Source organism: Carlito syrichta, unplaced genomic scaffold (genome assembly GCF_000164805.1).
Source record: "Carlito syrichta isolate Samal-C Ts95f unplaced genomic scaffold, Tarsius_syrichta-2.0.1 Scaffold309468, whole genome shotgun sequence".
Classification (NCBI taxonomy): domain Eukaryota; kingdom Metazoa; phylum Chordata; class Mammalia; order Primates; family Tarsiidae; genus Carlito; species Carlito syrichta.
In genome coordinates, this window is record NW_007253564.1 from 206,070 (window position 1) to 219,775 (window position 13,706).

Genomic DNA, 13,706 nt, shown 5'->3' on the forward strand with positions numbered 1-13,706 from the left:
TGAGGTTCCAGGGACTGCGCTCAGATAGACAAAACGTCGTCAGTTATCGCTTCTGACGGCACTTCCTATTGTTAGTATCATCAGGACAGTCAGGCAAGTCTTTTAGGCACTACAATCCTGCCCACGTGTAGCACCCTCGGAGTACCCCAGGCTGCAAGCAAACCCCAACTCACCCAGTCCTCTCGGGTTTGCGCACCGCACACGGCCGGCTGGGAAGCCGGACCCGGTCTTCGCAGACCCTAGGCTCCTGGGGCGGTGGTCCCACCAGAAATGTGATCCACGAGCCTCAGCCCACGGCCGCCGGATTCTGCCCTGCGCGGCTCTGCGAGACTGTCTTACAATGGGCCGCAGTGCCCGACCCGGAGCCCACGTGAGCGCAGGTGCCGGGGCGACATGCTGTTACAACAGACGCCCTCTGCCCTACAGCCAAACTTCCGGGAAACATCTTCCCGGAGATCAGAAAGGCTCTAGCTCTTTACTTGCCCTTACCGCCGGCTACTACTGCCAGGTACAAGCACCTCCACGGCAACTATAGTGAAAAGGCCGAGCCACTTGGTCCCCAGGCCCTTAAGGAGTCGGAATATCCCATTCCTCAAAGAAGGGAGGGATATACTGGCAAAGACTCACGGGAACTTCCCGGCCATCTAATCAACCAGACTCCGCTTCACTACCCAAGGACTCCCCCCTGCTCTTGAGCCTTGTGGTCTCCTCCGAGGCGCGGGGAATTCTGGGTCAAGAAGAGCGCGGTCGCTTCCAGTGCGCCTGCGCGAGAGCTTGAGCGCGGCACGTTGCCTGCCTCTGCAATTCCTCTGCTGTCTTGCTGTGTCTTGGGCACTTCCGATTTCTTATCTGTGAAATGAGACACCGGCACCCCAGAAAGTGGTTCCGAAGATCACGTGAGATAACACGCTGAAACTCTGCGGCGCCGTGGCACACACAAGCGCTCACCAATAGTAGCTGCTCCTAAGTCTAAAGGGCAGTCCAGTGTGTTCTCTCCTTGCCACGATTTCATAATATCCACTGAGCCTCTCAGAGCCCTGCTCACTCACCACCCTCATCACCCCTTCTTTGGGATGACCTTTAAAGAGCTGGATCGATTTCCATCCTCTCCTGATCCCTTGGGCCTCCTCCATCCATGTTCCCGTCTCACCTGCGATGAGAACTCTCCCTCTGCCCATGCTTTCGGCATAAGAACATGCTCAGGTCTCTCCTTTAAAAGTATTGATAGCCAAGCGCGGTGGCTCACGCCTGTAATCCCAGCACTTTGGGAGGCAGAGGCGAGATGATTGCCTGAGCCCACAGTTCAAGACCAACCTGGGTAACTTGGCGAGACTTCCTCTCCACAATAAACCAAAAAATTAGCCGGACATGGTGGCACACGCCTGTGACTCCAGCTACTTGGAAGGCTGAAGCGGCAGGATCACCTGAGCCCAGCAGGTCGAGGCTGTGGTGGCCCTGAGCATGCCACTGCACTCCAGATTGGGCGACAGAGTGAGACTCCAACTTAAAAAAAACAAACAAACAGTATTCGGTCCATGCATGCACGTTTTGCACACACACGTTGTACCAAGGAAAAGCAATTCATCTTGACTGCAGAAAACCCTGAAGGCAAGCATGAGACAGCAACTTTTGAGCTGAACTCAAAAATCAGTGTAGGATTTTAATAGAGGGGGAGACTTCCAGTAAGAACCAAGTCAAGGAATCAAACATGAGATCTGGCTGGGGGCAGTGGCTCACGCCTGTAATCCCAACACTTTGGAAAGTGAAGGCAAGAGGATTGCCTGAACCCAGGGGTTCCAGACCAGCCTGGGCAACTTGGCAAAACCTCGTTTCTACAATAAATCAAAAAATTAGCTGGGAGTGGTGTCATGTGTCTGTGGTTCTAGCTACTTGGAAAGGATCACCTGAGCCCAGCTGGTAGAGGTTGCAGTGGCTGTGAGTGTGCCACTATACTCCAGCCTGGGTGACAAAGACTCCAACTAAAAAGAAAAAGAAAAACAAGGTCCCTTAGCCTACATGAAGAATTTGGTGGAAGTGCTAAGCAGAGGGAGGCAACAGGGATATCTAGAAATGCTTGGACAAAACCATGAAGGGCTGAGGATGCCAGCTAGGGAATTCTGTGGGTCCTGGGGAGCCTTGCCAGCATTCAGAGCACAAAGGTGATATGTTTGTATCTTTGGCTGTCTTGCAGAGAATGGCTTGGGAGGAGTGGGACTTGAGCAGGAAGCCCAGTGCGGAAAGAAAGCAATAACCCAGAGCCTGAACTAAGCCAAAGCACTCAACGGAAGCTGGGTTTCAGAGACATCTTTGAGGTGGCCTTAATGGTTGTCTGGTGGCATAGGGAGAGGAAAGGTGGCTGTATTTGCCCATGTCCACCACCACGTCTGCCATGGCAGTGGGCACAGCCCCTCAGCCAGCTACCTGTGCCCAGGAAGAGGAGTCTTAGGACTGGGGGGTGAGGGCAGTCCTAAGGTGAGGGTCTCTATGCCCAGGTGAGGGCAAGGGCAACCTAGCCCCACACACAGACAGTGGGCACACAGAGACATGCAGATAGTACCCGCCCAAGGGGCCCAGAAGCTTTGCTCAAATAATGTTTCCAGAAGAGTTTGTTTGTGAAAAAAAAATTTATATTTGCCATCAAAATTCACTGGGGCCCCAGAGTCAGCAGGTGTGGCTGGAAAGATCCCCTGCTCTGTCATGCTGGCCTCCTGCTACATCTGGGCCATCAGTGGGACTGGAGGGGCTGGAGAGACAGACGGTCTTCCTCCAAGGCACTGTCCTCGCCAGGTAGGGAGGCCAGGGTGGGGTTCTTCCTCGTGCCTGTAAACAGATGGGGAGCACTGTAGTTTAACCCTTGGGTGTGTCCTCAGGAGGCAGGCACCAGGGAAAGAGAAGAGGTCACAGACATGAAAGTACATCATGTCCGTAGGCATCCAGTGATCCTGGAGCCCCGCAATCCCTCTCCCTGCCTCCCTCCTGGGAACATTTTCTGAACCCATGCCGTGATCAGGGGACTCCCCTCAGAAACTTAAAATCTCTGAAGGTGACAGGTTGTGTGTCAGAAACAGAACACCTGAGACATGCTAAAGAGCCAGAGGGAAGTGAGTTAGGTGCTCAAAGAAGAGAAGAGACCCAATCCATAGGGGAGGTGGCAGATTTCCAGAGGGGAGGAAGGACACTTCCAGCAGAGATAATAGCCAAGGAGAGCAAAGAACAAGGAGCACTGCAGACCAACAGGCTGTTACTTGGATGGAAGTGTGGGGAAAGGGTTGGACAACAGCTTTGGGCCCTGACCTCCATGCTAAGGAGTGTGGCCTTCCAGGCAGTGGGAGGTATTGTGCAGTGTGGACTGTGTGTAGTTTTTGTCTTGTGTGTAGTGTTAGCAGGATTGGAGTGAGCTAACCCTGGAGCAGAAAGACTTGTCTAAAAGTCCAGGTGCAGGCTGGGTCACCCTACAGTGGTGCGGAAGCAGAAGGGAGGGACCAGGTCAGAGAGGTGAGTGGCCACCTGAAAAGTCAAGGACACTCGGCTCCAGGTGGGACATCCAGTGTGGGGTGAATGGGCAGAGACCCTGAAGGCCTCCCACTTGGACAAAGAGGGGGTAGAGTTACATACACCTGACCTGATAGGGCAGCCCCAAGGCTTGGGGCTATGGAGTTGGAGACCCCAGCAGGCAGTAGAGTATAGGATTGGGGTGTGAAATGCTTGGGGCAAGATGAGGGACAGGGTGACTTTCAGAGTCCTGGCACTGTAGTACAAGGGAGGGAGATGCAAAGAGGGTAGAAAGGAAACTTATGCATATGTCAGGGTAGTGGTTGGTGGGGTCCAGGAGCCTGGAAAACCAGCAGGCTTTGGAACAGAAGAGACAGAGGAGCCTCCCTATAACAGGGGTCATGGATGGGTGACTCAGGAGGCTGTTGGAGGGACAGATGGGCTTAAGCAGGTGAAATTTGTCAGAAAAGAGGAGAAAGGAGAGGAGGAGAGCCAGTGGAAGATGAGGTAGGAGCTATTGAAGGTTCTAGAAATAAACAATATGGAGGAGACCCAAGAAAAGGGGAATTATTTTTTGGAGGGCTAGCCCCTTATAATACAGGCTTCCCTTGCTAGATAAGTGTTCTAGGAACCCATCGGCATCAGTGTACCAGCTACCATTGTGAGAGGCTGCATTTGGATTTAGTGAATTTTATTGGAGGTTCTTTCAACAGACTTTTGCCCATTTCATGATGGGTGATTTATGAGGGCACCTGCCTACACCTCACTGAGTATTCAGCAGTTTTTGGCCAAAAATAGCATGATCCCCATGCCCCATCCTCCCTAGTCACCCAGTCTCGCCCCAAGTGACTTTTTTTTGTTTTCTTGATGAGAAAGTCCTCAAAAGGAAATGTTTTGCCAATGTGGAAGAGGTGAAACCATGGCAGAAGCACTAAAAGGCATCAAAATCGAGGAATTCAAAAACTGTTCTGAGCAGTGAAAAAAAGCATCTCAATAGGTTGTTGCATTAAAAGGAGAATACTCTGAAGTATAGACATGTAAGAATAAATACACAATTTTTTATAAATAAATTCTGGGTTTTGGGGGGTCCCCCTTGTATGTTGTGGACAGAACTAGTCCTCAGGCCTCTCTGGGGGCAAGAGGAAGGAGTCAGTCTTGGTGAAGGCAGCAGGGTGGGGACAGGAGAGGACACAGGCCATGAGAGGTGGGAGAGGTGTGGGAAGTGGCTTCTCAGGAGTGTGGGGGCTGGGAGTGTGAAGGGCTGGGAGTGGCTCAGGAGTTGGGGAGGGCTCAGAGTCAGCAAGTCTGGCCTGTCAGACAGGGCAGTGCCTCTGATGGCTCAGGGAGATGCCATCTGTGTTGTGGGCTGGGCAGTGACCCTTCCTAACTTGTTCCCCCTCTAGGTCCCCAAGCTCAGCCCAAGCCTGGCTGGGGCAGGCTTCAATAACTAGGCGCACAAGCAGAGGGTATGACTGAGTGAGACCCAGAGAGGAGAAGGCAACACGGAGCAAATGAGGGTGGGCAAAGGCTGGGCTGGAGGAAGCACTCACAGCCTCCGAGGCTTTCCCAGGTGGCTGCCTAAAAGCAGGCCAGCAAAGAGGTGGGGGTAGAAAGGAAAGGATGGGACACCACTTTAAGGGGGCAGTGCCTATAAGAAGCTGGCATGGAGTGGAGCTGCACAGTGGCCACAGAGGAGGTCTCTGGGGCCTGCCAGATGCTCCAAAGCTTTGTGGCCAAGCAAGCACACCTACACACCACAGGACAGGGGCTCCAGCCACCACGCTACTCACCAGTGACACCTGCCCCTGACGGCTCCTCACACACTGTAGGCAGCGTCTGCTCCCAGGAAGCCCAGTTCACCTCCTCCACCCTGAGGGCAACAGATAAGCTCTGAGGCCCCCAGGAAGCCAGCAGTCCCATCTGCCCCCTGGAGAGAGGCCCAACCCCTCAAATGGGTAAACTGTGTAGGTACTCTAACAGAGCTAGAGAAGGACTTTCTCTGTCCTTCTCTATAGGGCACTGGACCACCTACCATCCCACCTGGAGACCCATCCTTGTGGCAATAAGACAGCTGTCCCTGGGCTAGCTAGATGGATATGAGCATCTATCCCTTTGGGTTGTTTACAGCAGCCTGGGTTGCCCAGAGCAACCAGAGAAGAGGAATACAGATTAGCTGTGTCCATGTGCCTAAAGACTCCCTGGCTCTCTACTCAATGGCTGCCTCACAAAGTGTCTATTTCTGGCTGAGCTTTTGTCACTAGATCCCTCTCCCAGCACCCTTGCCTTCCCTGGGCACAGAAGGGCTTGTTCTCCTAGAAGGGGTTATAGCTCAGAATTCTGGTTGGGAGAATTGGGGGTGGAAGGAAGCAGAGCAGCCAGGACAATGCTAGTGTACTGGGAAACCAAGGGCCCCTCTGGCTTCTTGGTCTCTTTACTGTGCCACATTTCAGGCCAGGAGGAGGGGTCAAGATCAGCAGGAGAAGCTTTTCAGTTTAAGCCACAGGACAGGCGGTGGCAGCTGTGGCCTGTGAGATCCAGCATCCCTGACCTCACCCTCCTGGGCACAGTTCCCCAGTGCTCCTTAGCCCTGCCTTTTCATCAGACCTGGCTCCTGGCAGCTGTCCCCTGCACTGTGGAGAGTGGGGGCAGGGATTGCTGGTCAAGGCCCCCAAGCTGCCCTCTCCAGCCCCCTCACTTACCTGAAGCACCAGCGCTCATCAGGTCTGCCATCTGGCCTGGTACCAACGGTCAGCATCACCCCTGCCCGCGCCTTCTTCTTCCTGAACCACCAGTAGCCATTCTCCATCTCCAGGACAGCAATGGCTTTCTGGGGACAAAGGATGCATCAGACGGGGCAGCCTGGGACCCTGCCTGGGGGAAGAGGTGCACAAGGCAAGGGGAGCAGGAAGAGGCCTCACAGCACTTTACAGTATAACCCAAAGTTAGCTAAGCATGAGGATTCAAATCTGGCTCCAAAGTTTGATGATCTATGTGGGGTTAGGCGCTTACCCTTTCTGAGTCTCAGTTGCCCCACTGGTAGAGGGAGAACCATGTAACTTGGATGGTTGTTAGGAAATCACTGTATACAAATGCCCTACAACTACCTGTTCTTACATCGTTCCAGGTTCCAGAATTCCACACTACCAGGTACAGAACTCCAGCTGCTCCACCTCACACATGTGTCTGCCCATGGGCACACAGGCCAGTCAAGGGGCACAGAACTTGGCAGGGGAGGGCACTGAGGCTCAGAGAAGATCAGCAGCTTCCCCAGGCTCAAAGATGAATTGGCAGCAGAGTCCAGCCTCCTGGGCAATGCTCTTCTAGCAACTGCCCAAGAACCACCTCCAGCCCTTCTCCTATCAAGAAGCAGATATTGCTTCCTTCTTAGGGGGTGTCACATCAGCCAGCAGCTGCAGGGGACTCTGCCCACCCCAACTGCCCCAGGCTGAGCCAGTCCCAAGATTTTACATCTTGGCCACCTCCCCCACCAGACCGATTCCATTTTATATACAATGGACACATAGTGGAAGCTCCATGAGGGCAGGGACGTCGTCTTGTTCTCTGCTCTGTGTGTAACACCTAGAACTGTGCTTAGCCCTGTCAGCACTCAAGAAATACAGGACAACAGTAATGACAGTGATGACAGTAGCTAGCACACTGAGCATCCACTAGGCGCTAGGCATTGTCCTGAGAACTTTACATCTATGAGCGTCTCTAATCCTTACCACAACCCGACAAAGGAGAGGAGAGATGCTGACAAGGCAGGGCTGCCCAGCCTGGCACCACCTGGTTCAGATGGGCCCAGCCACCCAAGGTTCTGAGTGCTCCCCACCGGCCCCAGCATGGGTGGGGGCAGGGAGCCTCCCTGGCTGCACCTGCAGCTTCCAGATGCTCCAGCTGTCAGTAGTGACGCTGTTGACAGTCTCGCTCATGAGGGCAATGAGCATGTTCAGCAGTAGGATGTAGGTGAGTAGCACATAGGCCAGCAGTAGCAGCAGCACCACCCCGCGGAAGCGCAGCTGCTCCTGGAAGGCCAGCTCGCCCATGCCGATGGTGAACTTGAAGAGCTCCAAGGAGGCGTCCAGGATGCCCCGGTATGGGGGCGTGCTGCCCGCTTCCTCCTCGTGGTCCACCCCTGGCCGCACCGACTCCGTGGCATTGGGGCCTGTGGGTGCTTCGGGGACCCAGGCTTCCCGGCTTAGGCTCACCAGGGCTGTGGGATGGAGAGAGAGGGTCCCTCAACCCAGGAAGACCAGCAGGCAGCTTTGAGGGTATACAGGGCAGACAAGAGTCAGGCGGGGACTGGAGGAGGCCTTTACCTACGGCGAAGCCGAAAAGGAAGACTAAGTAGACCAGAAGGAAGCGCAGCAGGTCTCGCAGGATGACCTGGAACACACATGCCCAGGGGCTGAGGTGAGGGGCTGGGCCACCAGGCATGACCCTAGATCCCTGCCTCACCCTGGGCACAGTTCACACACACACACACACACACACACACACACACACACACACACACACACGTGGGCATACATGAACCCTATGGAGCCATACTGAGCAGAGTGATCATTTAAAAACCTATCTCTAGCCGGGCTCGGTGGCTCAGCCTGTAATCCCACGCCTTTGGGAGGCTGAGGTGAGTGGATTGCCTGAGCCCGCGGGTTCGAGACCCGCCTGGGCAGCGAGACCTCATCTGTACAACAAATCAAAAAATCAGCTGGGCGTGGTAGCGCATGCCTGTAATTCCAGCCACTTGGAAGGCTGAGGTGGAAGGATCGCCGGAGCCCAGAAGGTCGAGGCTGTGGTGGCCGGGAGCGGCCGCTGCACTCCAGTCTGGGCGACAGAGTGAGACTCCAACTCAAAAAAAAAAAAAACCTATCTCATTTGTATACCTAACCCTGAATTGTACCCCACATCTTAAAAAAAAAATTTTAAAAAAAAGAAAAATTCAGTTAAAAAAATAAACAAAACCTATCTCAGATCATATCGTTTTTCTGCTTGAAACCCTGAAACATGCTACAACATAGGTGAACCTTGAGGACATGATGCTAACTAAAATAAGCCAGACACAAAAAGACAAATAGTGTGTGACTCCACTTATATGAAGTAGCTAGAGTAGTTAGATTCACAGAGACATAAAGTAGAATGGTGGTTACCAGGGCTGGGCAAGGGGGAAGAGAATGGGGAGTTGTTTAATGGACATCGAGTTTCAGTTTGAAATAACAAAAAAGTTCTGGAGATGGATGGTAGTGGGTGCATAACAATGTGAATGTACTTAATGCCACTGCACGGTACACTTAAAACCAGCTAAAATGGTAAATTGTGTATATTTTACAATTTTTTTTTAAACTGGCCCCTCTCACTTTCCCAGCCTTCTCTTCAGTCTCCCCAGACAGCCCAGCCACCTCACTCTGTTCCAAACACCCCAAGCGTGTTCTGGCTCATGGTCTTTGCCTTACACTGTTCCTCTGCTGAGAATGCCTCCTCCTCATCCTGTGGTGGCTGAATCTTTCTTTCAGGCCTCAACTTAAACATCCCTCTTCAGAGAGGCCTTCCCAAACCATCCCAAATAACACCCTGGTCCCAGTTATTCTCCATCACATTGTCCTGTGAATTTCCTTCATAGAATTTGGCAGTCTGCAATGTTCTGTTGTTTTCTTGGGGTTTTTATTTCTCCCACAAGAATGTCAGCTTCAGGACCAGGCTCGGTGGCTCAGCCTGCAATTCCAGCACTTTGGGAGGCCGAGGTAAGTGAATTGCCTAAGCCCGTTGGTTCGAGACCCACCAGGGCAACTTGGCAAGTCCTCATCTCTACAATAAATCAAAAATCAGCCGGGCGTGATAGCACACGCCTATAGTTACAGCTACTTGGAAGGCTGAAGCGGAAGGATCGCCGGAGCCCAGCAGGTCGAGGCTGCGGTGGCCGGGAGCGGCCACTGCACCCCAGTCTGCAGTCTGGGTGACAGAGTGAGACTCCAACGCAAAAAAACAGAAAAAATGTCAGCTTCAGGGGAGTGAGGACTTATCTGTGTTGCTCACTGCTGTATCCCCAACACATAGAACAGGGCCTGGCCCAGAGGAGGCACTTCCTTAACACATGCTGAATAAAGAAAGACATGCAGACACATGTGCACGCCCACACATCCCAGGGCACAAACACAAATGAGGTTAGGTGCATATTCTCTGCTCCTTCAGTGTAGAAGGATGCTTGTGCTTCTGTGTAGACACCAGCAAACACACACGTGCATGTGTTTGTGTGCACATGCAGACCCCTGGGAACAGGTCTGTACGTACCCATACTTCAGCTTACATCCAGTGAGCGTCTGAGTAGTGACACACAGGCAGACACACCCACATGCTCCCCTCTGCCCAGGTTAGCTCTGGGGGAAGGTCCTGCCAGCCTCCAACTTCTCTCACCTTCTGGATCATGACGCTGTAGATGCCCGTGTGTTGGAAGCCACGTGTATAGTATAGCAGGTTCAGCCAGCCCAGCACCAGGGACGACGCAAGCAGGGGCAAGTACCACTCAATAGCCAGGAAACACAGCACCTGGGACAGCACTGTGAGCAGCGCCTGGACTAGGCTGTGTGGGGGCAGGATCTGGGTTGGCTTCTGGGCCGCTTGGCAACATCCACTCAGCTCCCACTGGCCAGCACTAACCACCACCACATCTCCTGCCACAGTCTGGTGGCTTGAGATGTCCTTCACCTGTCTGAGACTGGACCCAGTCCAGACCTGACTTCCATTTTAGGCAAGTCATTTAACCTCTGTGGGATTCAGGCCCCCCCCCCGTAAAATGGGCATAATAATGACACCTAACTGGAAGTTTTTGAGGATTAAGTGAGATATCACATGGGGAAAATCCAGCCTCCATAGGTGCGTGGTGAGACCTCAGTGAATGTCACTATCACAGTCTACAAGGATGGGAAGGCAAAGGGCCTGAAACAGGATGGCAGCCCAGACCCGTGTCTGGTTTGCATGCAGGTCCTGACTTCCTGGGCCCCGTGCCTTCGCCTCTAAACCCAGCCTGGTACCCTCTGCTACTCCACCTCTCCCAGGTCTCAGAGAGAGTGAGGGGAGGAGTGAGACCTCACGTACAAGAGGATTTCAAAGTAGCCGTCCATGAATGACATCCAGATGAACAGACGGCGGCGCCAAAAGTACCACAGCTGCGGAGGAGGAGGACAGAGGGCTGTGAAACCTGTTCTCCAGGCCCAAAGGCAGCCAGCTGCCCCTCTGGGCCTGGACTCCAGCTCCCCGCAAATGTTCCCTGCCTGCTGGCCTGGCAGCATGGGAGCCTGGTCAGGACTTCAGGGGTTAAGGCAGCAGCTTTGGCTTTGGGAAGCAGGTTTCATGAATCCTTCTGATAGTTAAGATTGATTTGGACCCTCTTTCCAGAAAAAGCAGCCACGTACTTCATCTGGAGAAGAGGAGAACTCCTTTCCCTCCCACTCTCCCTGGCCTCACAGGGAGCATCCTGTATTCCAGTCAACCCAAGTTCTGCCCATTCTCAGACGGTCCCAATGTCTTGTGTCCTGCAAGCTTGCTGCCTTTCCCACTGAAATGAAGAGGTGCCGCTGGGACAGTTGGCCTAAGTCCCACCTGTCCTCAGCCTTCTGTGCTCCCCAAGAGAGGAATGCCCCAGCAGAGAGGGGTGTGTGGGCAGGGGCTTCCAGTTCAATTCCTGGGAGAGCAAAGCCTGCACTGCCAAGGAACCAGATAAACCATGTGCTCCCCACGGGACCCCAAAAAGCACACTAGGAAGGATACCAGGGCCTCAGAAGGCAAGGCCAGAACCAAGGCCCCCTGCTGAGGTGAGTCTGGGTGGGACTGGGTATGAGAGTCAGTTCCCCTGTCAGCGAAGAATTGTTGCTAACTTGCTCTCAGGCCCCCTAGAGGGGAGACAGGGAGTCCTTACCTGGCCCGAGAGGAGGTAGATTCCCCCTAGCAGGATCAAGATGTGGCCCAGCAGCAGCATGGAGTTTCCAGCCGTTGCTTTCAGAGGGAGGACGGCCTGCTGAAGGACACACTCAGGTAAGACCTAGGGCCTTGAGTCCTCTACTCAACAGCTCACCCCAGAAAACTGAAGCTGAGGGTTCACTCTGTGCCTGAGTTGTGGAGAGGCCAATTGGAGCAGTAGAGGGAACATGGCCCTCCAGCAGTAGAGGGAACATAGCCTTGACCTCCTGAGAGGCATATTGTAGAGTGGTGATGAGCATGGTATCTGGAGCCAGACAGCCTGGGTTCAGATTCTTTCTCCGCCACTTACAGCCTGCATGACCCTGGATAAGTTTTTGTTTTGTTTGTAGTCAAGAATCTCACTCTGTTTCCCAGGCTGGAGTGCAGTGGCACACTCATGGCCACTGCAGCCTTGACCTGGTGGGCTTAGGCGATCCTTCCATTTCAGCCTTCCAAGTAGCTGGAACTACAGGCATGTGCCACCGTATTCAGCAGACTTTTTTTATTTATTGTAGATTCGAGGACTCACCATGTTGCTCAGGCTGGTCTCGAACCCTTGAGCTCAGGTAATTCTCTCGGCTCTGCCTCCCAAAGTGCTGGAATTACAGGCATGAGCCATTGCACCCAGCTGACCCTAGATAAGTTACTTAACCTCTCTGTGCCTCCCTTCCCTCAACTGGGGATGGTAATAGTTCATCTCAGAGGGCTGTTGTGAGAATTAATCAGTCAACACATCAGGAATTTAAAGTACTTATTCATATATGGTGAGAATGCTGTAGGTCTTCACTATTATTACTATTGTTAGTACTAGGTTACTGGTTTCTATAAGACCCTGGGCATATCACTCCAGCAGCCTAAGCCTCAGCATTGTCCCTTGTAGAATGAGGATCCCTACCCCATCTTCCCTCAGAGTTGTTTCAAGCAGGATGTCCTCCCCATTCCCGTCCCCGCCTTGCCTTCTCCAGGGCAGGCTGGTGGTACGCAACAGCAGTGAAGATGAACATGTAGATCAGATAGCACAGGAAGTTGAAGAAGAACCTGGGGATGAGCAGATCCCATTTCGCCTGCAGCAGTTTGTTCAGGGGCTCCAAAACCACCATTCGGTGTCGGTGCTGGGAAGGGAACAGCCATGGGTACACTCAGCAAGAACAGACGGGGTGCCCACTTCATGTCAGGCCTACAGCAAGGGCCAATGGAAATGGAGGGGAAACAGTGGAGAGCAGGCTCCATACACTTTCAGGAGCCCCGAATGACCCCACCTCAGCCCTCATGACTGTCGTGACCTAGGGCCTTGCTCGCTAGATTAGGTACTGGTCAACAGAGAGGCCCTCGATGGTAGCCACAGGGCCCCTGGTTGGATCCCCATGTTGGGTGGGACTGGAGTATGGAGTGAATATGGACCCCGTGGCACACACCCCCACTGGCGCAGGAACAGTACAGGTGTGGTCCAGCAGGCAGCCACAAGTTGTGGACTTTGCTGGGAGATCTGTCAGGCCCTCCACACACATATACACACACACCCCTGCAGGCTCACCGGGCTCCTACAGTGAAAGGCGATGATCTCCAGCACCGAGTTCTCCTCCCAGCTGTCCACAGAAGCCAGGTCGTACAGCGACACCCGGACAGGCCCATAGCACCACTCAGTGAACTTTCGGGAAAGGGGCTGGCATGGTCCCGAGAACTCCCGCTGCAGGATGTGCCTGAAAATCTGCAGGGCGGCCACATGAGCTTGCCGGCTGAACCCCATCCTGGGCTGATGCTGAGCCAAAGCTGGGACACATCCAGCACCCTGCCGCTGTCCACTGTCTGCAGAACTGTGGCAGACACATGCACATGCCCCTGTACACAAGTCCTTGTATGTCTAAGCTCTTACACACATCCACACGTGCTCAACCACAGGGCAGACTCTCACATCCACCCAACCACATGTGCCCCAGGATACCAGCCAGTCTGGCTCTTCCTTCCCCACTCTCATTCCGTGGCCCTCTTTTCTGGATTCCTCAGAGGGCAGAGAGCCCCTGGGTCCTTGAGTTCCCTTGAGATCAGACACTAGCAGCTATACCTGTATGTGCACTTTGTGTGCAGAGTTCAGAGCTTTTAACATACTAGAAAGGATTCTCTAACCTGCACAGGTTAAGAAGCAATTTGAAGCCGGGTTCGGTGGCTCAGCCTGTAATCCCGCACCTTGGGGAGGCTGAGGTGAGTGAATTGCCTGAGCCTGCAGGTTCGAGACCCGCCTGGGCAGTGAGACCTCATCT

General features: G+C 53.5%; 1 protein-coding gene across 2 annotated transcripts in view; it reads right to left on the reverse strand.

Moving 5' to 3' along the window:
- Positions 1-2,605: 2,605 nt before the first annotated feature.
- The window catches only part of TRPV2 (transient receptor potential cation channel subfamily V member 2), a 21,514-nt gene continuing 10,413 nt past the window's right edge, over positions 2,606-13,706 (reverse strand). The window contains exons 6-15 of one of the 2 annotated variants that reach the window (XM_021717203.1): positions 12,983-13,156; positions 12,405-12,560; positions 11,408-11,506; positions 10,588-10,658; positions 9,907-10,072; positions 7,812-7,878; positions 7,368-7,705; positions 6,192-6,319; positions 5,283-5,362; positions 2,606-2,813 (exon numbers count right to left, since the gene is read on the reverse strand). In XM_021717203.1, the coding sequence (XP_021572878.1) occupies positions 2,662-2,813; positions 5,283-5,362; positions 6,192-6,319; positions 7,368-7,705; positions 7,812-7,878; positions 9,907-10,072; positions 10,588-10,658; positions 11,408-11,506; positions 12,405-12,560; positions 12,983-13,156 (1,431 nt within the window). In that variant the 3' untranslated portion in view covers positions 2,606-2,661. Of the gene's footprint in view, positions 2,821-5,282; positions 5,363-6,191; positions 6,320-7,367; positions 7,706-7,811; positions 7,879-9,906; positions 10,073-10,587; positions 10,659-11,407; positions 11,507-12,404; positions 12,561-12,982; positions 13,157-13,706 lie in introns of both variants that reach the window. The other variant, XM_021717204.1, reaches the window with a different exon arrangement.